The sequence below is a fragment of the Pituophis catenifer genome, unplaced genomic scaffold (genome assembly GCF_029215685.1).
Source record: "Pituophis catenifer annectens isolate HBS135680 unplaced genomic scaffold, rPitCat1.0.hap2 SCAF_6, whole genome shotgun sequence".
In the NCBI taxonomy this organism is placed as follows: domain Eukaryota; kingdom Metazoa; phylum Chordata; class Lepidosauria; order Squamata; family Colubridae; genus Pituophis; species Pituophis catenifer.
In genome coordinates this window covers 100,614,488-100,640,816 of record NW_027256886.1, presented here as the reverse complement: position 1 = coordinate 100,640,816, position 26,329 = coordinate 100,614,488, and the positions used below count along the sequence as shown (strand labels likewise).

At 40.6% G+C, this 26,329-nt stretch overlaps 1 protein-coding gene across 1 annotated transcript in view; it reads right to left on the bottom strand.

Annotated features, from left to right (window-relative positions):
• Positions 1–26,095, bottom strand: part of CHAT (choline O-acetyltransferase) — a 44,313-nt gene extending 18,218 nt beyond the window's left edge. The window contains exons 1-7 of the mRNA XM_070945465.1: positions 26,033–26,095; positions 24,863–25,054; positions 24,139–24,257; positions 19,303–19,356; positions 10,422–10,602; positions 2,697–2,874; positions 1,042–1,211 (exon numbers count right to left, since the gene is read on the bottom strand). Of these exons, the coding sequence (XP_070801566.1) occupies positions 1,042–1,211; positions 2,697–2,874; positions 10,422–10,602; positions 19,303–19,356; positions 24,139–24,257; positions 24,863–25,054; positions 26,033–26,095 (957 nt within the window). The remainder of the gene's footprint in view (positions 1–1,041; positions 1,212–2,696; positions 2,875–10,421; positions 10,603–19,302; positions 19,357–24,138; positions 24,258–24,862; positions 25,055–26,032) is intronic.
• Positions 26,096–26,329: the final 234 nt, after the last annotated feature.

Genomic DNA, 26,329 nt, shown 5'->3' with positions numbered 1-26,329 from the left:
CCAGAAGTTGGCACTGAAAGTTTATAACTGAAAGTTTTTAAGAAGAGGTTGGACAGCCACTTGTACAGAATGGCATCGGTTTCCAGCTTGAGCAGGGGATTGGACTCGAAGACCTCCAAGGTCCCTTCCAATTCTGTTATTCTGCTATTCCGTGTGAAAGTGAAGATGTGAGAGAATGGGAAAAACACTCTTCACCATTACGTGTTGCTGGAGGACTTGAAGCAAGCGATAAGTTGAAGACAGAACCTGGGATACATTCCAATGTTTTCTTCCTTTTCCCTCCTAGTACAGTCTGCTTCCAATGAAGGCTAGATAAATTTTGACAAAGTCCGAACCAACCATCACTTCTAGACCGTTATGTGAAGGAAGCTGAGGCCTGTGGAGGGCCTTCAAAGACAGTCAGCCTGGTTGTGCCATAGCGGTAGAGAGGTGGGCTTTGCTGAAGACAGACATAGTGCAGAAGGCAGATTTGGACCCAGAAGGTCCAGATCCATTTTCGGCTTCTTAAGCCTGGATAGGAAGCTCTTTTGAGCTCTTTGAGAGTCTCACATTGTAGCCAGACCACAGGTAATCCTTGAGGTCTGACCTCAATTGAGCCCAAAATTTATGTTGCTAAGTGAGAAATTTGTTAAGTGAATTTTGCCCCTTCTTATGACCTTTCTTGCCACTGTTGTTCAGTGAATCACTGCAGTTGTTAAGTTAGTAACACGGCTGTTAAGTGATCTTGACTTCCCCATTGACTTTGCTTGTCCGAAGGTCGCAAAAGGGGATCCCGTGACCCCAGGACACTGCAGCTGTCACAAATACGAATCAGTTGCCAAGCATCCGAATGTAAAGAATGTGACCGTGGGGATAATGCAATGGTTATAAGTGTGAGAAAAGGTTGTAAGTCACTTTTTTCAATGCCATTGTGATTTTGAATGGTAACTAAACACACTGTTGTAAGTCAAGGACTGCCTGTAGAAGATCTTAATTGCCTCCCCTGATTCAGCCAGGAATGTGGGCGTGTGCTGTTTCCCTCTGCTGGTTGTTGGGACTTACCTGTGTAGACTTATCATACCAGCGATTGGCACCATTTCTAGGGTAGCCTCCACCATGGAGAAGCTGCAAGGCCCTGTTGGTGTCATTCAGCTCTTCTCCAGATGGACTATCGAGGCAGACCAAGCACAGGCTTCGTTCAATCATATCAAGGGAGTCTCGGTTTGTAGAATCTAGAGTAGAAAACAATTTGCTCGGAATAATGGCAGACTGTTCCTTGATTTTTCGCTCCGAGATGCAATTTTGTTTTTTTTTTTTAATTTGATTTATATGCCGCCCTTCTCCGGAGACTCAGGGCGGCTTACAATGCGCTAAGCAATAGCCTTCATACTTTTGTATATTTATACAAAGTCGGCTTATTGCCCCCACAGACTGGGTCCTCATTTCACCTACCTTAGAAAGGATGGAAGGCTGAGTCAACCTTGAGCCTTGGAGAGATTCGAACCAGCAGTAAATTGCAGGCAGCTGTGTTAATAACAGGGTGCGTAGACCACTGTACTATGAAGGCTTTTGTTATGCTTCGTACACTCATTCTCTGAGAAATATTTTGTTACTTCAGAATGAAGCCAGTGGAAGTTTAGGGTGAACAACATTTGGGTTTTTACCCATCAAGGCTGGGAGGAGATTAGCTCTCAAAGCAATTTCATTGACTCCCCTTTATAAATTCATCTGCTGAACTTGAAAAGCACCAGGTCTCTTTAGTAACTTGATGGACTTACGCGTGGACATGTAGTCGTACACATTTTATGAGGCTGACATCTGAGATCAAATCATTCAAACTGGATATTAGACAGTCTTACAATCTAATCATTGTGGGGTCCTTGGTGCTCTCTGAGCTTGGTTGTTTTCTTGCAGACGTTTCATTACCCAACTAGGTGACATCATCAGTGTGAAAAGGGAATGGGGTTTGCACACCCAAGCCCTGATGATGTTACCCAACTGGGTCAACGTCTGAAAGAAAACCGCCAAGCTCAGAGACCACCAAGGGCTCCAGAGTTCAACCCTGTGTTACAAAATTCTCTTCTACTGGCAATCTAACCTTTGCCTAAGGAAGCCTTGAAGCCTCTTCCACCTCTAATAATTCCTTATCTCCGGTAACAAGAGGAAATGTGAGCATTACAATTTATGAAAATAAAAATTGTCTTTTTAGATGGGACCAGAGATCTCTCACGTCTGGGATGAGATGGGTCTACTTGGATAGGAGGACCATCTGAGCCCACAGAATGGTAGAACTTTCAGCAACCTCATTTCAGTTTTTGTAATGTGGAAATGAGGCCTAGATGGATATTTCTTAAAGAAGAAATAATAGGTGGACATGCTCCATTGAAATTGGGCTGTTTTGATATTATCCCCAAAATTAAATCTGGGTATGCTTTTAATCTGGGTTCAGATGTGGTCCAAAATTAAAATATGCCACATGCTAAGAATGATTGAAGTGTCGTTCTGTAGGATTTCCAGACTTCTTGACAAGTTAAAAGGAATAAGTGAGATGGACTTATTGGACAAGGAGACTATAGGCAGAGCAAGAAGTCCCCAGAGCAAGGGGAAAAAGAAAAGGGGAATGGAAAAATGCTAGAAAGGGGATAGCCACTGTTGAGGACCTCTGCCAAATAACTGAATGATGGGGTGTGTGGGACTCCCAGGAGGCTCTCGCTGACCTTCCATGAGGATCGCCCTGGATGTGGCCCACTCCAGCCTTCCATCTGAGGTCAGGAGACCAATTGGAGGCAGCCTCTCTTCCTCATTCTCCGACATCTTAACTATCTTCCGTAACTGAGTGAAAAGGTCTCCTTCGCTGAGACGCCGGAAATTAATCACCACGTCCAAAACAAAAAACTGCGGAGAAAGAATCAGGAATGAAAAGAGGAGCATGGTTTCATCTTTGAATCAAGGGACGACTGCTGCTGCCTGAAGGCCATTCTTACCTTGCTGATGTCCTCCTGGAGACCATTCACAACTCCTTCCTGCTTGGCTTGGTTTCTTGACCCATCCACCATCTGCCCTGCCCCATCACCAGCCTCTGAGCATCAACAAAGCACATTCAGATGGGGCCAAAGTAAAATTGAACTAGGCGTGTTTGTGCCAGACATCGGCCAGCTAGACCAGTGAGACAATTCCAAGACATTGTTTTACAAGAAGAGCACCTAATGGCAGTGGGGTGGGGGTGTCAAAAAAGTCAAAATGATGGTTACAACCATATAAAGCTTCACCACTTTTTATTTATGTTTGTACATGTTGTGCATTTTAAAAAAGGGGCGGGGCTCTCATCACATGATCACGGCTGCCATTTTGACTCTTCTGAGATGTGGATTCACCAGTAAATAATAAGTTTAATAATAAATCCAATGTTTAGGGGAATTGGAATTAGGAAACCCAGACTGAAATCTTCACTAGATCACAAACTCATTGAATGATTGGGTTAGTCAGTTTACCACAATAAATTTTACCTTGTAGGATTGTAGTTGTGGAGATACAACTGTTCAATGTACCCCACAGTCGTGTCTACCTTATTTTCCCCATGTACTCTGTCTCAAACACTTTGAGAAAAGTTGGTTGGTAAATACAATTAAAAATTACTAACTTAAAAAAAGAAAAAAAAGTGAAGCTTTCTCTGGAAAAAGGGGAAACAGACAGAAAATCTGCCAACCTCAGTCTCAGTATGTGAGGTCCTCAGGTCCTTGAGAACAAATTGTGACTCCAGTCACCAAGAGTATATTCAGTTTCGCTTTGATGGCCAAAAGTCAACTGAGAAGAAGGAGGCATTCATTTGGAACAAACTTTTCACTTCCTTTTTTATTTCTTCTCAACCTGTTTGTAAAGTCTTGCCTCTCCAATCTTCCCAAGAAAGCAGGACTCTTGAAACTGCAGTTGTTCCAAAAGGAGCTTTTATTGAAAGGCTTGTGAGGTCTAGGCAGGAACTAAATGTTCTCACTTAAAAAAACAGCAATTTAAAGCAGTGCAAACAAAACCCCTTCCACAGTACAGCAATGCAGGAAACAGAAACTTCAGATAGATATCTTTCCAAGCAGTAAATAGAAACAGAAACTTCAGATAGAGATCCCCCAATCCTTCCCCTTCCCACCAGAATGCCAGCGTCCCAATAGAAACATATGGGACCTGACATGCTGCCCCCCCTAGAAAAATGGGAAGTCCACCAGAAAGAAAAGAAAAAGAGGGAAGGGGAGACAAAGAAAACATAAAATCAGCAAGGTTTGTCAGGGTACAATTGATGAAATATACTGTACATATTAATTTAGGGACATGCACATGTTTTTTATGAACTTATTCATCGTGTGAAAATGGGAGGGTGTTTCCAAGCCACCAGGTACTAAGTGGCTCCGTGGAATTTCCTAGAGTCTAGAATTTCTTGAATTTCAAAATGTTGTTCGTCCTTTATCATAAAAGGGGGTGGAACAGGGGTAGTAACCAGATGAAGGTCAGAGGTGATTTCAGGCTTCAGCAAGCTACAATGAAAAATGGGGTGGACTTGCTGTAATGACTTAGGGAGTTGCAATTCCACCATGACAGGGTTAATACGAACAATGGGGAGAGTCTGGATAGCTCTGCAGACAAGACACTGTAATTTAACACCAGCTGTCTGCAATTAAAGTAAGTTCAAATCTTGCCAGGCTCAAGGTTGACTCAGCCTTCCATCCTTTCTAAGGTAGGTTAAATGAGGACCCAGTTTGTGGGGGCAATAAGCTGACTTTGTATAAATATACAAAAGTATGAAGGCTATTGCTTAATGCACTGTAAGCTGCCCTGAGTCTCCGGAGAAGGGCGGCATATAAATCAAATTAAAAAAAAAAAAGGCCCAATGTATTTAGGGCCCAGCTATTTTAGACTACTGCAAAGATTTTAGAAACTTGGTGGAAAGGTAAACTTTGTCCCACACTTTATAAGGTCTCGGTTCTATTTGTTTCTTATCTGCTTGTGCTTTATAGGCAGCTTTGGCTTCATCCAAGGCTTTGCGGACCACCGCCCAAATTGTTTGCAAATCACTGATCCACTGTTTCAAGGAGGGGATTTCTGGTTCATGTAAGGGTAACTCAGGCATAGCATTAAATTCTTGCCCTGTGGCCACCCTGAAAGGGGTAAAACCTGTGCTAGTGTGAACTGCATTATTATAGGCCACTTCTGTAAAAGGCAATAGCTTGGTCCAGTTGTCCTGCTGATAATTAATAAAACAATGCAGGTACTGTTCCAGAACTGAGTTCATTCGTTCCGTGGCCCTGTTCATTTGCAGATGATGACTAAGTTCTAGTCATCATCCATAAACAAACAGGGCCACAGAACAAACAAACTCAGTTCTGGAACAGTACCTGTTTGGTTCCAAGTAGGTCCAAAAAGGCTTTCCAGAATTTGGATATGAACTGGACTCCTCTGTCTGAAATAACATCATGGGGCCCCATGCAAGCAGTATATGTGGACCAAAAACAGCTTAGCCAAGGCTTTGGCCATAGGGATCTTTTGGCACGGGATGAAGTGAACCTGCTTTGAGAAAAGGTCTGTGACAACCCAGATCACTGTGTTTCCAGAACTCTCAGGCAATTCTACAATAAAATCCATGGAAATCTCTCTCCATGGTGCTGAAGGATCAGCCACCAGCTGCAGTAAATTGGGTTTTTTTTCCCTGCCTGCATTTAGTGGCATCACAAATGGGGCAGCTTGCTACATAGCTTTCTATGAATTGCCGTTTCAGTAAATTTAATGTTTTTACAAAGTGACCAGTTAATTTGGAGTCATGACAAGTTTGCATAGCTTTCAGCCTTTCCCTAGCTGAGACATACAGCTTATTTCCCACCCAAGGTAACCCCTCTTGTATTATACAAGTATGTCTATGGGCACTAAACCACTCATCTGTTTCCAAGTTCTTTATGAATTCTGTGGTGGTGGTATTTTCTAAGGTGGTGGAGTTGTTCTTTGTCTGAGAGCGTGTGACAACTTTAGCTGCTAATTGGGGGGCTGGGAGTATGGGTTTAATTACTTCCGCCTTAACACTGTTGCAGTGGTGGGATTCAAGTACTTTAACAACCTAATGATTTCTTCCAACAACCAGTTTGCCAAACTACACAGAAAGTTAACAACCGGTTCTCCCAAAGTGGTGTGAACTGGCTGAATCCCACCACTGCACTGTTGTATTGTGATAGTCTGGACAAGGCATCTGCATTTTCCTCCCGGTAATGTTGTGGTCCACCAGTGGCTTGCGGATCTGGCAGCAGAGTCGGACAGTAAGGAGGTTGGGGAGGAACATGGGCCAGTCCTCAAGTCTGAGGAAGGCTCAGATGAGGGCTCTGCATCGGAGGCAGAGAGGGGGCCAGGGCCACCTGGGAGTTATGTGCTGCCTCCGGAGCCTCCATAGTCGGACATCAGTGAGGTAGAGGAACAGGGAGAACCTGTTCCTAGTGTGTGCATGCACAGAGCTGCCAGAAGGGAAGAACAATTAAGACAAAAGGGATGACTCAGGAGTAGGGCTTGGAGATGATTGGTCCCCCCCATAAGACATAAAGGAGGAGCAAAGGCATGTGAGCCTTTGCAGGAAGCAACTTTGTTCGTTCTGATCGGTTTAAATTCTGAAGCTCCATTTTGACTCTGTGCTCCTTGTGGCCTTGCAAAGGTAATTGCCAATTAAGTCTTTGGCAGCATGTCAAGGGAGATAAAGGTGGGTGCTTATCAGCCTTATCCCAAAGGACTGTGGCAGATTTTTGTCAGACTCTTTACAAACTATTTGTGACTCATTACAGGCTGTGAATGAACAGAATTCACAGCCGTTGAAATAAAAAGAGGGTTTTGGGGACTAATTGTGTGCTTTTTACCATCTCAGGAAGCCTAAGTCAGAACAGGTAAATACTTCAAAGTGAAATTAAAGCATTGGAAGTACTGTGCCCACTGGACTAGTTTTGGGGACATTTTCTGTGGGGTTTTGAGTGCTTCCAAGTTCTTGTGGTTGGTCCATACTTGAAAAGTTATTTTGCTTCCTTCTAAGAAATTTCTCCAAGGAGTGCCCACCTAACTGCAAAAGCCTCCTTTCCCCATATTGCCCATCTCTGTTCAGTTTCAGTTAATTTCCTGTAGGTGTATGTACAATGTTGTAACTTGCCTTTTTCATTCTCTAGGAGTAAAACCGCACTGATTTCCACATCACTGGCATTGGCCTGGATTACAAATGGTTTCTCTGGATCTGGGTGTTTTAACACAGGTTTGGCCGAAAAAAGTTTTTTCAGTTTTTCAAATGCCGCTTGGCAGTCCATAGTCCAATTCAGTGGTTGGCTAGGTTTTGGTTTATCTACCTCCTTGGTTTTTAACAGATTCGTAATCAGCAACACTATTTGGGCAAAAGAGGGATAAACTGCTTATAAAAGTTAGCGAACCGCAAGAAGCTCTGCAATTGTTTGTGAGTATGGGAGGTTTCCCAATCGAGGACTGTTCTGACTTTTGTGGGGTCCATTTCCACCCCCAGTGAGAGATTCTGTACCCTAGGTAATCTATCTTTTTTTTTTTTGTTAAACTTTATTGAGGTTTTCTTTTAAAAAAAACAAACAAAAAACAAAGGATAAAAACAGAAGAGAAATAAGAAGAAAAAACAAACAAACATTCAAACAATAACATAAAACAACATATACATAATATAGCTTTTCAATTTGTATCGGATGTGCAGTGTTTTAACTATTTCCATAGGTAATCTATCTTATCTTGGAGAAAATCACATTTGGAGAGTTTGGCAAACAACTTAGCTGCCCTTAACTTCTTCAAAACCTCCAACACCAATTTAACATGTTGCGTCTTAGTTTCAGTATAAATCAATATATCATCAAGATAAACAATAATTCCCTTATACAAGTGCTCATGTAGCACCTCATTAATCAGCTGCATGAAAACGGCGGGAGCCCCTTGGAGCCCGAATGGCAAAACCTTGAACTGAAACATCCCAACAGACAATTAAATGCTGTTTTCCATTCATCCCCCTCCTGGATCCTGATCCGGTAATAAGCCTCCCTTAAGTCTAGTTTGGAAAAAGTACCCCCCTTCACCAGGTGGGCCAGCATATCCTTCATTAGGGATAGGGGATATAATCCACACATAAGCATAATGAGCCATCCTTCTCCTGGAACAGGACTTTCTCACCAGTTCGATGAACCCACGCTTGAGTTTTTTGTTTATAAATTGCCGCAGTTCATCCAGTTCCCAGGGAGTCATAGCATAAAGTTTTGGCTTAGGTAGTTTAGCCCCGGTAAAATCTCGATGGCACAGTCTGTAGACCTTTGGGAGGGAAGTTCATCTGAGGCTGCTTTGCTGAAAACATCCATCAAATCTCGGTATTCCCTGGGGACACCCAGTAGGGGCCATTCGCTGCAGTCACAGCTACCTCTTCACTCTGCGGTATTCCAGTCTGGTGGGGTTCCTCACTCCAGATTTATTCATTACTAGGGAATTGGAGCATCCTCTCCATCCAGTCCACCCTTGGGTTCCACTTCTTTAACCAGGTCAGTCCCAGAACAAGGGGCCAGTGTCCCAGAACAAGGGGCCTGGTGTCACAATGAAAGCAATGGTTTCGGAGTGATTTGCCATCATTAGTTTGAGCAGTTCAGTAGCAAATGTGGCCAGGGCACCACCTGCAATGGACCCATCAAGTTGGCAGAATGAGACTGGGGTTTTTAGTGGCCTTAGTTGAATGCCCAATTCCCCAACCAGAGTCAGGCTAATTAGGCTTCTTGTGCACCCCACTTACCAAAGGGTTTTTGTAGTCGCTCTCTGACTGATCAGAGAGGTCAGAGTTCCTTGCACTGTAATTAATTCCAGCGGGAACTCAACGACTGCATGGGTCTTTAGGGTGGCATCTCTGGAACACAGTGATGGCTTTGAGGGTTTCCCTCCGACCTGCTTCTCTCCCTTCTGGGTGGGCATCCTTGCACGGCACTCAGCTGTACGGTGGCCTTCCTTCCTGCAATTGAAGCAGGTGGCTGAGTGCGGTGGGGCAGAGAGAGGTTTGGTCTCTTCTCCCTTCCAGTGGGGATATCTTCCAGAAGCAGCTTGCGTGGTACTGGTTTCAAGTTTGGTTGATTTCAGTTTCCTCAGCCAAGACACACCAACCATGCAGGTGAACCGGGGCTCCATGGGCAACGCAGGCATTATACAGGCAATCATTTAAGCCATCTTTGAACCAACTGATAAGTATTTCCTCTGGCTAATCTATGTGGCAAGTCAGGTCACAAAACTCTTCGATGTACTCAGTGACTGGATGGGGCCCCTGTCTGATGTGCCTTCTGCAATCTCTAGCCTTGTGGTCAACTAGGGGGTCCTCAAATCTCTGTCTCAGGGCTGTCATGAAGTGGTTGAAGTTGCAGAGCTCCAGTGTATCTGCGTTATGGAGGCTCACCATCCAAAGTGCAGTGGATCCTTCTAGAGCCAGTGTGACAACCCTGTAGATGCCCCTGGGGTTGGGGATTCCTTTTGTCCATCGGTACCCTCCTTTTGCACTCCTACCTTGCCCGCAGTGCAAGCCGGGGCACCCTGGATCCACATGCCATGGATGGCCTCCCTCATGAGGCTCAGGGCTTCCTTGGTTGGACCAGTCTGGGGCTTCTTCCAGTTTGTCATCTTTGTAAAGGTCTTCCGTCTCCTGCTTCCAGCTGGGTCAGTGGCTCCCACTGGTGAGGGTAACATCCTTGGTCCTGCCGCCCCAGCCTTCCTTCTTCCCAATGCCGATGGACCACCTTGGCTTGGCAGCGATGCTTGAGGCAATGGACTCCGTGATCCAGGCATTGAGGACCTCGTCTGCTTGGATTATGTGGTTGTTACCCTGGGCAGACATGGGGTGCACAGTCCCCATGGTAGGACTGTTACTCTCCGGGTTGACCAGTTCACATTTCCTGCCTAATGGCACTTTTCTTGAAAGGCTTGTGATAGCAAGAGGTCTAGGCAGGAACTAAATGTTCCCACTTAAAAAACAGCAATTTAAAGCAGTGTAAACAAAACCCTTCCCACAGTACAGCAATGCAGGAAACAGTAACAGAAACTTCATAAAGCAATCTCTCCAAGCAGTAAATAGAAACAGAAACTTCAGATAGAGATCCCTCCAATCCTTCCCCCTCCCACCAGAATGCCAGGGTCCCAATAGAAACATATGGGACCTGACATTGTTGGTCCTGTTTTCAGGCATTTTTTAAAAAAATTCCAGATATATGGACTTCAATCCCCCAAATTCTCAGCACTGGCTGCATTGATTGGCGAATTCTGGAACCTGAAGTTCATACACCTAATGATCACCCAGACTAGGCAAAACTCCCATAACTTGAATTTGTATACATTTTCGATCAATTCAAGAAAGTGGGTGAGGGGTAGATATTTTTTTTTAAAAAAATGTAAGATTCAGATGCCCTCACCTGATTGTTACAAGCAACAATGATATGATCTGGTTCAGGCATAATATTGCTCTTCTGGGACACGAGGGTGTCCTTGGTATGTCCCGGAAGACGATAAGAAGAGAAGAGTCCGTAGTATTGCTTCATACAAAGGGGGTGACCAGAGAGTTGTCCACGAGCAAAATCCACAGGAAGTGCATGGCTGGAGGAACAGAACAAGAGACAAATCATAATGTGTGTGTGTGACGGAAGAAGGAAAAGAAACCTGATCAGATCAATTAGAACCATGAGAGATAAAAAGGAAGTATTCTATACAACTGTATCTATTTCTATTTTGTTGAGCTTTCATTATTAAATTACTAATCTCTGCACCTGTTGTCTAACCATTTGTATAATTAGTCCCATGTTGAGTAATACTCAAGATTCCTCTTTATCTTTAAATTCCATTGTTAACCTGTCCAATTTGGCACATTCTAATATTTTATTACCTTTTTGTCTACAGGTATACTTTCGTTTTTCCAATTTTGTGTATATGTGATTCTAGCTGTTGTTATTACATGTAACATTAAGTATGTGATTCTTTTATTGTGTTTCCCGGGCAGTATACCTAATAAGAATAGTTCTGGTTTTAGACCTATTTGTTGTGCTGTCATCTCTTCTAACCACCTTTTTATCTTTGACCAATATCCAATAGCCATTGGACATGTCCACCACATATGATAGTACGATCCTGGTACCTGTTTACATTTTCAACATTCTGGTGACATGTTTGGGAACATTTTTGCCATTCTCACTGGTGCAAATGCCATCTATAAAACATTTTGTACAGATTTTCTTTGTATGCCATTGACATTGTTAATTTGTAATGTCTTTCCCATAGTTTTTGCCAATTATCTAATTCTAGAGTATACCCCAAAAAATTTGCCCATGCTGTCATGGTTTCTTTTACATATTCTTCTTCCATTTTAGAGTTCAATAGCTAATTATAAATTTTCTTTATTAATTTTTCATCTGTCCCTAACTGTATCTTTTCCAATTCTTGGGGTTCCTTATAAAAATCCATACATCTCTGTATCTTTCTTATGTCTCATTTGTATCTGAATATGTGGCCACCAGTCCAAATCAATTCCCTGATTTTTTTAGTTCCTCTTTTGATTTTGAATCCCCTTGTTCATTTAGTATATCTTTATACCTTACAATTTTATCCAGGTCTAAAACATTAGGGTATATTAACGCCTCCATTGTGGCTAGCCAGACCGGTATTTTCATATAGTGATTCTGTTTGATTTTTCCTCACACTGATAACAGAGCAGTTCTGATGTAGTGCCTTTGGAAGTAACTATGTGGTTTACTTTTCCTGTATCATACAAATGCATGTCATCCCAATTGTAAATCATGCCATTCTATCGTCCATATTCTTTTGTTCTTCTAATTTATCCACTCCTCCACCCATGTGAGCACTAAGGCCTGATAATACAGCTCCCAGTCTGGTAGCCCAAATCCTCCCTTGTTTTTGAAATCTTGTAACATTTTCAATTTGATTCTTGGTTTTTTGCCTTGCCAGATGAACTTTAACATCAGTCTATTAAACCTTCAAAAAACTTTTTCTTCTAATTTTATCAGAATTACTTGGAACAAGAATAACAATTTTGGTAGAATATTCATTTTTGTTGTGATTATCCTTCCAACCAACGACAGCTGTAATTTTTTCCATTTGTCCAGATCTGTCTTTATTTGCTGTCTTAATTTAGTATAGCTGTCTTCTTTAATGGATGTAGATCTTGTTGTTAGTCAAATTCCTAGGTATTTAACTTTTTTAGTTATCTGGATGTCCAATGTTTCCGTCAGTATGATGTTCTGTTTATTTGTAAGGTTCTTGGTCTTTATAAATTTAAAAATTTTAAATAAAATAAAATAAAATAAATTTCCTTGTTTATTTTAAATCCTGCCACCGCACCAAACTCTTCTATTTTCTTTATTAATTTGGGTCCTGTTTCTAGGGGTTCCTCCAAAATAAATACTAGGTCGTCTGCAAAAGCTTGTACTTTGTATTGTTCTTTTTTGTTGTGGCCCATACGTGGCCTATGCAGCTAGTAGCTGATTCAGACAGCGAGGAGGCTGGTGTGGTGCTGCGCCAGAAGCCTGTGCAGCTGGCACTCGAGTCGGACAATGAGGAGGCTGGAGAAGATGTGGTGCCAGAGGTGGGGATTCAGCCAGGGCCTTCAGAACCTCCAGAAGCTCCCTTAAGTGACAAGGATGAAGAGGAGGAGCCTCTTCTCGATGCACGGGCGCGCAGAGCTGCCAAAAGGCAGGAGTGGCTCTTCAGGAGGAGGTCTCCTCGAGAATAAGGCTTGGAGCTAATTGGCCACTCCCTTAGCCTATTTAAGGAGGAACACCGACTGAAGCAATTTGCAGGGAACAACTTCGTTCACATACCTTCGTGTCGTCTTGCTTATTTTATCAGCTTCCTGCAAATTGCTTCTGGGCATTCTGCCAACCATAGTAAGCTTTCAGTTCTTATTCTTTGAATTCTTGGCGGCTGTTAATGCAATTAATTAACAGCCGTTGTTGTAAAAGATTGGTTTATTTAGTAAATTAAGGTTTGAACAGACTTTGTGTGTGCTGCGTTCTTTGGGGTCCGTAGCTGGAGCAGAACATTTTTTTTTATCTTCAAACCTTTTATTTCTGGGTCTTGTCTGGTCTGTCTGAATAAGACCTTTAGGGATAGTGTGAATAAAAGAGGAGATAATGTACCCTTGTTTATGTCAAATTTTTCTGTTATTTCTCCATTTACTATCACTTTCACCATTTGATTGGAATATATTGCTTGGATCATCTTCACAAAGTTTTCACTGAAGTTCATGTTTTTTAACTGTGATGTCATAAACTGCCAGTTCATGTTATCAAAAACTTTTTGTGCATCCAGAAAGATCAATGCTAGCTGTTTTTTGTAGTATTCCAATATGTTCATAATAATCCTCATGTTATTTTTTAATTGTCTTTTAGGTTGAAAACCATTCTGGTCGGGATGTATTAATTCATCTAAAAATCTTTTTAATCTTCCTGAAATTATAGAGGCGAATGTTTTATAATCTACATTAAGTAATGATATTGCTCTATAGTTTTTTATCTGTTGAGGATCTGTGTCTGCCTTTGGTATTAATGTAATGTACTGTATGCTTCTGTCCAAGTTTTGGGGAGTTTGGCCTTTGATAACGCTTCATTGTAGACCTCCAGCAATAATGGTCCTAGTACCTCTTGTAAGCTTTTGTAAAGTTCTGCCGGAAACCCGTCTTTTCTCTTGTTTTTTTGCGGGTCCTTCTGCAGTTTTATCTCTAGTCTTTTAAGCTCATCTTGTAATATGTTTTGCTGTTGTTTCTTTTTCTTGCTTCTTCTTGTTATGTATGTTATCACTAGTCCTCGCATGTATGCTTTTGCCATATCCCAGACATTTTGCAGTGATGTTTCTTCTTTTCTATTTTCTTTTAGGAAAAATTCCATTTCTTTTCCCATCATTCGTATGAACTCCTTGTCTTTTAGGATAGTTCGATTCATTGTCCATCTCAGTTTCTTCTTTTGTCCCTTCCATATAACTTTTATGGGATTGTGATCTGCCCGTATATTCACTGCTATCTCTACCTCTTGGACATCTGTTCTCATTCCTGAGGTCATCCACACCAGGTCTATTCTCGAGCACAATTGATGTCTGTTTGAGCAGAATGTGTATTGATTTACCTTTGCATTTAGCGCTCTCCATACATCCGGCACGCCTATTTCTTGTGTCATTTCAGAGAAGGTTTTTGGAAGTGTTCTTCTTGTTTTTTTATTCTTTTGCTGCTTCTATAATCATTTTTAATGTCCACAAGTGCATTGAAATCCCCTATTATGCATATATTTTCATAGTCCACTTCAGTTATCTTTTTATGAAGTCTTTTGTAAAACTCTTCCTGCTTATTATTTTGAGCGTATTTTGCAATCAAGAGGGTTTGTTTCTGGTTTATTAGTATCTTCATCATTAGTATTCTCCCTTCATCTGCCTATACTTGTTTATTATTTATTTATTTATTATTATTTTATTAGTTTGATTTATATGCCGCCCTTCTCCGGAGACTCAGGGCGGCTTACAATGCATTAAGCAATAGCCTTCATAATTTTGTATATACCTGCTTAGTAGGGCTTTCGCCTCCCCCCCCAAAGCGGTGTTCTTTTTTATACAAAGTCAGCTTAACGAATTTTTAACTAATTTCTAACATATAATGCTACCCCTCTTTTCTTTTGATATGCTAGTGACATGTACAATTTCCTAATTTTGGAATATTCCAATAGGTTAACATGTTGCTTTTTATTTTTTTAAATAATTTTTGTTCAACATTTTTCACTTTTAAAATCAGTTACACTTTTACAGCTTTCCGTTATCAGAATTTTTTCTTAAATTCATCATATCCTTCGGCTTATCGTGTACATATACATTCTTATTTCTTAAGTATTTATTTATCTAATATATACAATATATACATATCTACTGCACTCTAAATATATATATATATTGTTATATTATCTTCTCTTAACATTCACTATACATTGATTTTAGACTTCTTTTCCAGCCAGTTATACCACCTATTCCATGTCTCATAATATACTATTTCCTCTCTGTCCCTTAATTCCATTGTTAATTTATTCATTTCTGCGCATTCTAGCACCTTTTTTATAATCATTGTGTTTGATGGAGTGTGTTGTTGTTTCCAATTTTGGGCAAATGATATTTTGGCTGCCATAATTATATGAAGCATAAGGTATTGAGTTTCTTTATTCTTCTTTCTTTTTATAATACCCAGAAGAAATAACGGTTTCAAGTCAATTTTTAGTTCAATAATTTCCTCCAACCACTTTTTAATTTTTAACCAATAATCTCTCACTTTGGGACATGTCCAACACATGTGGTAGTATGTCTCTTGTTGATGGTTACATTTCCAACAATTTGGTGGGTTATTTGGAGACATCTTGGCCAATCTAGGGGTAAATGCCATCCATAAAACATTTTGTAGATATTTTCCTTGTATGCGGCCGACATTGTCATTTTATAATTTTCCCCCCATAATTTTTCCCAATGCTTCATTTCTATATTATACCCAAAATTTTTCACCCAAATTAACATTGTTTCTTTCACAGTTTCCTCCTCCATTTTAAATTTGAGGAGGCAGTTATACGTTTTGGTAATCGTTTTTTCATCAGTCCCTGTTAGTATTTTATCCATTTCTTGTTGCTCGATTTGAAACCCAAATTGCTCTGAATCTTTTTAATATCTTGTTTGAATCTGTAGGTAGGGCCACCAATCTATTTTAATTCCCTGTGATATTAATTCCTGATTAGATTTAAGTCTCCCTTGATCATCTAGAAGCTCTTTATAAGTTACTATTCTTTTTAAATCAATTAAATTGGGATAGATCATTGCTTCCATTGTTGATATCCATCTGGGGATTTTTGTGTAGAAATTTCTTTTAAATTTCATCCAAATCTCTAATAGGGCATCTCTCACCTGATGTCTCTGGAAATATTTGTGAGCTCTGTTCTTTCCCTCCCAAATGAAGGCGTGCCAGCCCCGCTGAAAGTCATGTCCCTCTATCGTTAGTATTCTTCTATTTTTTAAATTTATTCACTCCTTGAGCCATGTTACAGCTGCCGCCTGGTAGTAGAGTTCCCAATCCAGAAGGCTGAAGCCTCCTTTAATTCTAGAATCTTGTAGAATCTCTTAATTTAATTCTAGTTTTTTTTCCCCAGCCAAATGAATTTTAGAGTTATTTTGTTCAATTCTTCAAAAAAAAAAAAAAATTCCCTAGTTTTATGGGTACCATTTGGAATAAGTATAAAAATTTTGGTAAGATGTTCAGTTTTATGGTCGCCCCTCTTCCAATCAAAGATAATTGTAGCTTTGCCGAATTTTCTAAATCCTTTCGAATTTGTTGTAGTAATTTTAAATAGTTAACTTCTTTTATAGAGGAAATTTTTGCTGTTAACCAAGTGCGAAGATACTTTACTTTTTTCACTACTTGAATTTCCAATATCCTCTCTAATTCCTTATTTTGGCCTTGTGTGAGATTTTTGTTTATTATCTTCATTTTGTTTTTATTTATTTTTAAACTCGTGACCATGCCAAATTTCTCTATTTCCTGTATTAGTAATTCTCCAGTTTCAAAAGGATTCTCTATTATGAAAGCCATATCGTCTGCATATGCCTGTGTTTTGTACTCTTCTTTTTTAATTTTCAACCCTTTTATTTCCTGATTATCCCTGGCCTGAATCAATAAAACTTTTAGCGAGAGAATAAATAAGAAGAGGGATAGTGGGCATCCTTGCCTAACCCCCTTGTTTATGATGACTTTATCTATTAGGTCTCCATTCACCATTATAGTTGAGATATTTACTCAATATCTCAACTATATTGAGTTACCTGATCGTTTTTTTTTCTTTTAAAACCATTTTTTCTACAACCTCTTCGGCCGAAAAGATTGTAAAGAAAATGCTTTTAAAAGCCTCTGACGGTTTTCTGAACCACCCGCTGCCATCGCTACTGGATTGGGCGATCTGGTCTGAACCGGGAGCATTTCACCCCTGGTTTCCCTTCACTCTAGCGGGAGATTGCCCTTCCCCACGCAGTCTTCGGGGCTTCCCCTCTACCTTTCCTAACCCTCCAGGCTTAACGATACCCATGGGGGTCACCAGACAGGAGAAATTGGGTGAGAATAACAGAGCCCCATTTCCCTGCTCCACTGTGACATCATTCCCGGAAGCCTCCGAAAAACCATCATTCTTAACATGTCCACATTCCAACCATATTACCATTCATGAATGAGCATTGGAGAAAACCCAGTAATAGTCAATAATAAAGACCAAAGGTGTCTACTTCTTCCTGTCTTGTAATGCTCCGCTGGACTTTGAAATCTCAAACTGAAAAATATGAGAATGTTGCCATGCACGGCAGAGGTCCTTCCGCCAGAGAGGAGTGCAATTTTTTTGTGGTGACACAAGGAAGATGTTAGATGGACTTAGTCCTTTTTAAAGGGCAGGCAAAACTGCTAGGCCAATGTGATGCCTAATTGCCTACAATTTGGGAGAAGCTTGAGATGCTAAAATTGAATTATGGTATCATATTAATGTCTCATTTTAAGGACAGTAGAAAAATTCATAATTATAATGTTTTGTAAGCAATGTTCTCTGGAGACCGTAAAAGACGTTGTGCTAAACTAGGTGGAAATAGCAGAATTGATGAATTGTTTGGCAAAATATCCTATCACTGCTTCCTCTGGAACAAAGATTTTTTTTTTCCCAGAGTTTCAATTAGAATAATATTTGATAGAATCTCTCAAATCAAATTGTTGACTCCCACTGTTGAATCACCCAAGATGCATTTGAATAAATTCAACAATTTAAAAAGATTTTGAGCACACGTAAAAGCTGTTCCTACCCCCGATTGTTTCAACAAATTAAATCAACCCAATCCAACCTTTCAAATCACATCAAATCCTATTTTATGGAGGTGATTCAATTTTCAAATAGTTCTGGTCATTTGAATTGGATAATAGCCTGTATCATAGTCTGGACTGAAGATGATTTATTGAACAGATCTGAAGCAGGAATGCATTGTTGAGCTGAAGTGTGACCTAACACAAGAGGGTTAAGACATAGCACGTGCAGCCAGGTTCAACAATGTTAAGAAAGATACACTGGCCCGCAATGGAATGAGTATACAAAGCTTTTGTGCTTTGGCAAATGATCATATCTATTCGTAACAACATCTTAAATTCCATCCCACACAGGTCTAGTTTTGTTATGCTACTCAGTGTTATGACATCACGATTTCATAAATCCTTCCTGCAAGGAACTGGAAATGGTTGCCTTTTGATGCCAAACTATAATTCTGGGGTGCACAACTTTTTCAGGGCTAAGGACCAGGGGTGAAATGCTCCCGGTTTGGACCGGATCACCCGATCTGGTAGCGATGGCAGCGGATGGTTCAGAGAACCGGTAGCAAAAATCCCTGCGTGCCCCCCCGCCCCATGCCCAGCTGAGCTGTGCGATCATCAGAGGCTTTTTTAAAATTATTTTTTAAAGCATTTTTTCTACAACCTCTTCGGCTGAAAAAATGCTTTTAAAAGTAAAAAAAAAAAAAAGCCTCTGATGATCGTGCGGCTCAGCTGGGATCGTCAGAGGCTTTTAAAAGCATTTTTTCTTCAGCCAAAGAGGTTGTAGAAAAAAATGCTTTTAAAAGTGAAAAAAAAAAGTTGGCCATGCCCACCCAGTCATATTACCCCCCCTCCCACCAAGCCATGCCCACAGAACCGGTAGTAACAAATTTTACATTTCACCCCTGCTGAGGACCAGGCTTGGGCTTTTGAACATCACCACTGGAACCCTCCTTCCAGGAGTAATTGGTGGAGACAAAGGCAAATTAACATTCTTTGCTTTTCATTCAACTGAAATGTCATTGTACTTCCAATTGTGTCTTCTATCATTTCCCCCAACCTCTTAAAAAAAAAGAAGCATCCAAAATTTTGGAGTCCTTGGGAGGATGGCCTTCAGCCCTGGGATCGTATGTCATGTAGCAATGTTGTTCCTGCTGTGCATAGAAACACTTTTTCTGCTTTTCAGCTCTTCTAATCTTCAGACCTTCTTTCCTATCAGTTCCAGAGTCTGGGACTAAAGTCAGATATATTCTTGTGAATTGTCCACAATTTATGGGATTTGCCCCTAAAAGCGGTACATCTAAATTACACCTACAATTCTCCTCAGAACATGGTTTATTTCGAGAGGGTGACTTCATTGCTGCATGAACTCATCTCAACCCCCTTTTGCTTCTGTCCCTCATTTAAGAAGGGATTCTATTTGTAAGAGACAAATGGCTTACCTGTCCAGGAGAGCTTTATAATCCAGAACTCCAGAAATGAGATTGGCTGCAAACCTAAAAGTCAAAATATATAAGCCCCATGGATTTCTGTAGCAAGAAATTATATACACATCATCATCATCATCATCATCATCATCATCATCAAATTATCATGGTGGTCCTTTGCCAGCTGACAATCAAGGAGCAACTTGATATATTGTCCATCAGTATTAATTAAACTTATTACTTCCATTTTTAAATCGCCTCTGAAAGGGAATGGATGAGATTCTCAGCTAATTTGTTCTGCAAAGTAGGTTGGATCCCTGATGTGGCATGTGAACTCAAACCTAGGTCTTCTGAATCTAAATCCATTGTTTTAACAATATATTAAGGAAGTTTCTCGAACCTATTCAAATTGGATTACTCCTTGAAATTGGCCAGCCAGGAGATACCAGTGGTTTAGCAAACATGCGGCAGGACAGAGCTATTTTAATGCTCCCAATCCTCTCTTTCCCTCACAAACTCTTCCTACAAAAGGATATCTTTAATCTCTCCTTATTTTTTTCCTGAAGACAGACAAACAGGATCATGGGTTAGAAGTCTGTAGAGATCCTCAGTCATCTAGGTCATGGTTGTCCCATGACACATGAGGACACAGATAAACCACCAAATGTTTCAACGACCCTCTGAAAGGAGGCAAACGACCAGCTGTCTGCAAGGAATATCAATCCTTCCATTCCCCACCATCCGGTCAGAGTTGAAGAAGCTTCTTGGGTGAGAAGTGAAACATCTTCAAAAGAAAAACAAGAAAGTCCAGTTGCCTCCTGAAAAACCACCTTTTGGGACAACTGTGACCTGGATGACTGAGGATCTCTACAGAATTTAGCTATACAATTTGGGATGAACACCCTTGGAACGGTGTGAGAGTAGGAATGGATTTCCAGAGGAAAAACTGCAGACTGCAGGAACCAGGAACACTTACTCAGGTGACCCTGAGGACACAGATAGACCTCCCAGTGCTTCAAAGGAGGCAAATGACCAGCTGTCTCCAAGGAATATCAATCCTTCCGTTCCCCACCATCCTGTCGGAGCTGAAGAAGCTTCTTGGGTGAGAAGTGAAACGTCTTCAAAAGAAAAAACAAGGAAGTCCAAGTTGCCTCCTGAAAAACCACCTTTTGGGAGGATCCTGGGTTGTTTGTTTCAAGCCGCCTTTGGTTTGGGCTAGCCTTAACTACGGATGCTTCACGGTACTGTGCAGGAATGGCCAGACTGATATTTTGGATGCATTCTCTGCTTTTTTCTGAACAATTTTTAAAATTACAATTGTCTTATTGCAGTTCATATCTGGTCAAGATTGTGTCTGGGCAGCATTTTCTGTTTCCTCCTCCTGTTTAAGGTTTCTCTATAGGGCTCCAGCAGGCTAAGAGGCCTTTTCCGGGTCAGGAGCTCTGCAAATAACAGATGCAAAGCAGAAAAAAAAAAAATAGCTGCCACAATGAAGCTATTTAGTTTACAGCCAAATCAGTATTGATAATACATTTCTGAAAGATTCCAAAGAAGAGCTTCTGGTCAGTGCTGTCCTTCTGTAATTTTACAGTGCACGTCAATAACATTTGCAGATCATATGATTTAGCCAGCATACATCGGAATTAGGGAGGGCTAATTGGAAAGCTGAGTCTGAGATGTAACTCAGATGTAAATGGAAGTTACAGGCAGAGCTGCTGTCTCTGTGCCTTGTGACAGACGAAGTAAGAAATGAAGCTTTTAGACTTCACGAGCATTGGAATTCTTGGATTGTACTCAAAGTAAAATGAGATTGAGCACATAATCACATTAGCAGAACAATCTCGATCAGGGCATTTAATCAGAATTTCAATATTTTTACATTTATTTTACTCTGTACTTTAGAAAATGCTATTTAATTTGACCAGTAAAAATTTGACCTTATACTCAGGGAGGGCTTGTGGTAATAAAAAAGGAGAAATATATCTAAAAACATTTTTTAAAATGTGCTTTGGAAATTTTTAAATGAAAAGTCTCCTTTAATTGTGTCTTGATTTGAGATGACTACGTGGATAGGATAAGATGTGGCAGCTTTAAACCGTTGACTATTAAAGTTTAAGTCCACTGCTTAAAGCAGTCATGTTTTTTTAAGGTCTCTGCAACCTGGGAAGTGGGTGCTTTAAAGAGACAATGTGCTTGTCCTCCCTACTTCTTCCAAATACTAAGATCAATCTTCTTTTGGGGTGGGGTGGGGGGGTCAGCCAAGCTTCTTACAGTACTAGGAGCTGTCTCTTACTGGAACCTCAACCTATTTAAACATTTGAATTCTTAGGCAATATTAATTGAACAGAATTAAGGGAAGGCCAGGACATGTCAGAAAAATATACAGAAAAAATTACGACGGAGGGGAGGGGTGGGAGGGAGGGAGGGAGGGAGGGAGGGAGGGAGATAGATAGATAGATAGATAGATAGATAGATAGATAGACAGATAGATAGATAGATGATAGATAGATTCGATAGATCTGAGAGAGAATCCTGCCTGTAGATCCCATAAACAAGAAAAGATCTTTTCCTCAACTTGCTGCCTTCCAAATACGTCAATAACTCCTAGAAACCTGAGGTCTAATATTGATCTGGATAGATCAGTTATAAAATAGCTTCTTGTGTTAGTTCTATATATTGTGCCATGTTGCTTAATTTATAACATTAAGACTGAAATGATAATTCTATTTACCTGGAAGTTAGCAATGGAACTTATTTCTGGATAATTATTTTGGTTTCCACCTTAGCTCCATCAAATATAACAGTTTTCTTGGCATCACTGGGTTAATGAATACTTAAATTTGTTCCAAAATCATGGGAATATATCTTAATCCTTGGATTGGCAGTCATTAAATATAAGGATTTGGATTTAGAGATGGTAATTTCAGAATATCAAAGCATGCAAAATTAGCCCTAGTTTCACTGCTACATATCTGAAGACTCTATCTAAATTGTTCGTTCACTCAAATTGTCCCATAATGATACTCATAATATATGAACAGGTCTAAAAACCATTTGCGCCCTATTAAAATAACCTTCTTTTCCATGAATGCTTCATACTGATCTCACTTCAGGTTTTAAAAATGGCTAGCTTAAAACCCCAACTGTTCACCAAAGTACCTCTATCTTAATTCCACAATTCTGAGCAAGCTATAATCCAAAAGGCAAATGTTTTAGTTGCTCAGACATTGCAATTTGATTGAGTCTTCCATACTGTCTGGCAGTAGTATCACTCGAGCAAAACAGAAATGGACCTTTTGTAGATAGGAGGGCCCAAGGAGACTGTTTATTGGGGGGGGGGGAATATGCCATAAGTAGCAGAAGTAATTTTCAGTCCAATTTATCTTCCCAGATCATTTTAATTTTCAAATCTGTAGGTAAGGGCAGACACATGAAAATGTTTTTCTTGAGAAATGTGAGCCTCTGGTTTCTACATGATCAAAGACAATATTCTCCTCTTACAGTGAATCCACTCTCTTTGAGAACAATCCAGTCACTTAGAAGGATTTGTATATATTTTAATTGATTGGAATATTATAACATTAGTAGGAAATACGATAATATCTCTGTTTGTAATATTTGTTTATCTGTTCCGACAAGCAGGACAGTGTGTGTGTGTGTGTGTGTGTGTGTGTGTGTGTGTGTGTGTGTGTTTATATACTTACACATTCATACATATAACAACTACTCATTTTTGTTGTTTTTATCTGCTGGAGCTGTCTGTAGTTTATCTATTTTTATTGCTTTTAGTTTATGTGTCATTGTGATTTTATGATCTTGCTTGTGATTAATGTCTCCAGACAACGGAAAAGGAATCAGAAGGGTGGGATATAAATTATCTAATGAACATGAAGAATAACCAAAACAGGGTGAAGGCAGAAAAACCTGCTTTCATTTTCAACACAGGCTTATTTAAAGCAAGACAAAGCACAATCTTAACATGGTTCACCCTTTCTAAATTCAGTGGGGCATGCCGGGATCTGGTTGGGCTGTAGCTGAGATGACATGAAATAGAGGCTGCTTAACCGATAGGTTGGTGTCAGACAGAGAGACGAAGGAGCTGGGGACTTGAAAGTTAAACACCGTGTCCCATGAATGAAGGCGTTCATTTTGATTGAGGTCGATTCCAGGGGAGGGTTCCAAATCCCGTTGATACCAGTTCGCTCGAGTGTGCACTTGCATGCTTGCACACGGTGCTTCTGCGCCACCGCTACCGGTTCGCCCAATCGGTGCAAACCAGTAGCAACAGGGGTGGGTTCTACTTACCTTTACAACTGGTTCGCAATGGGACCGCATGCTTCTGCACATCCACAGAAGCTTCTGCACATGCGCAGACACTTCCTGAAGATGTCCGGGTCAGTGGGCGGAGCCTCCCACCGGTTTTACTACCGGTTCTTGCAAACCGGTCCAAACCGGGGCAACCCACCACTGGTCAATTCCTGAGACAGTGATCGGAACAGAACGATTTGATATTCTCTCTGTCTATGGAGATTCTTGGCCATCCAGCTCATGAATGTCCTAAAGATGTTTTTTTTTTTCTAGAGGCAACTGGACTTTCTTGTTTTTTCTTTTGAAGACATTTCACTTCTCATCCAAGAAGCTTCTTCAGCTCTGACAGGATGGTGGGGAATGGAAGGGTTTATACTCCTTGCAAACAGCTGGTCCTTTGCATTTGACCCTGAGGACACAGATAAATCTCCAGGTGGCCTCAACCACTCTCTAAAAGGATACAAATGACCAGCTGTCTGCAGTGCTACAGATGTAGCCGGAACAGAATGTTTGTGGTCTTCGGTGAGTCCTCAGATACTTTACCTCAGTTGATCATCTGCTTCTTGGAACTCTTGGCAAGCAAAGATAATTCCTGGGCTAGAATTGATGGGAAGAGCTGATCGGTTATTAAGATACATGTCATCTAGCCAGTATTGCAATACCTACCAAAGAGAGAGAGGGAGGGGGGGGGGTTGGTACATTATCTTTTACCAGAAATGCCTTTTTCTTTCTATTTTTTTAAATTTATTTGTGCCCCGCCTTCATTATTTTCATAAATAACTCAACATGATGAACATTTCCAACACACTTTCCTCTTCCTATTTTCCCACAACCACCACCCTGTGAGATGGGTTGGGCTAAGAGAGAGTGATCAGCCAAAGTCATCCATCTGGCTTTCATGGTTAACTAGAACTCACCACCTAGTTAACTAGTCCCACCGTCATGGGACTAGAACTCATCATCTCTCTTGCTTCCTAACCTGGTGCCTTACCCAAACTAGGACTCAATTTTAATATTAATGTTCTTTGATGACTACAGGTCTACAGTGATTCTTCTCTCCCATGTTAATTTCCCATTGTCTTCAAAAAAGGAAGCCTGTAAATAAACATTTGTCTGTACTAATAATTCCTCGATGATATCAGAGCATCTCAACCAATTCCTTGGAGGAGGGAATAAAGGAGAAAGAAGCTTAGACCCCAGTGTGATTCTAGCTCTTTTCACATCTTCTATGAGAAACATATTTGAAGTTTAAGGGCAGAAGACATACCCAATTCTCCATTTGTTCATGTCTTTCAAGAAGCTTCTTCTGAAGGAATTCTCCCTGGCCTCCTGGTGCCCCAAACTTCTCCACAAGAGTCTTTGTTTTCTTATACTGTTCTTCAGTCACCAGATGTTTCATGCACTGAAGGTACCTATCTAATGTTTGCTGGAGGGGGGGAACCGGGAGCTTGGGCAGTACCTAATGAAAAAGAGTCCAAGCTATTAGTAATGGGATATTCTCATAGTATTTTGTTTTACAAAACTATTTTTTGTAGTTGAAATTCTGCCTTGATATTCTAACCTACCACACACTTTCTTTCAGGTTCCTTCTAGGAACAATATTATTATATGTTGGGAAATTGCATAGAAGTTGTAATTTGCTACAGATAATAAACCCTTGCATTAGAGAAGACTTTTGAGTATCCCTTGGACTTCAAGGAGATTAAATCAGTCAATCCTAAAAGAAATCAACCCTAACTGTGTTTTGGAAGGACAGATACTGAAGCTGGACCTCAAATACTTCAGCCACCGAATGAGAAGAGACAACTCCTTGGAGAAGACCCTGATGCTGGGGAAGATGGAAGATGGAAGGAGAAGGGGATGGCTGAAGCTAAAACTTTTATGCTTTGAGAGGATTTGTGAAGAAGGGACATCCTGAGCATTTCTTTCAATCCAGAAAGAACCCACATCCTTTGTCTCTGACCTTGGTTGTTGCCTTCTTTCCCATCTTTTGCTTTTTTGGGGGGGAGGGGGTGATAAGTGGGGAGGGAGATATCAGTTGATTTCTAGGCAAACATCTATAGAATTGTTCAGTACACACATAATCTTAATCTTAATTGACCATCCTTCTCCATTTGAGCACTTCATGCTAATTTGTTTTCCACGGATAAGTGAATTGTTCAATTTCTGAAGGCAACTTCACTCATTTTGTCCATGAAGAGGAACACTGTGATATCTATTCCTCGAAACCAGGGTTCTCCAACCTTGGCAACTTTAAGACATGTGGACTTCAACTCCGAGAATGCTGGCTGGGGAATTCTGGGAGTTGAAGTCCACAAGTCTTGAAGTTGCCAAGGTTGGACATCCTTGATCTAAACTCTTCTCCACCCCAATGGAAATTGTCCCCCCCCCCCACTCCAAATGCAACTTCCATTCTGATGCTTCTTACATCACTCACCATCTCATCTTGGCTTTGGGCGCCATTTTCCTTCTTTGCTTTGATCTTCTCTTGGATTGGCATTTTGAGTCTCCTCTCTAGAGCTTTGCAACAGATCGCAAAACCTGAAGGAAGCAGAGATAAACTTAACATTGCAATGCTTGGGTCAGGCATTACATACCTGGATAAATTATAGTCTTCATAGAGGAAAATCTAAGAAATAGACTTTTCCAGAGGAAGAACATTTCTCTACAATCTAGAACCAAATCCCTCTTGTGTCTCTTTTTTGTTGCCTTCTAGCTGCAATGGTTCAGAAGC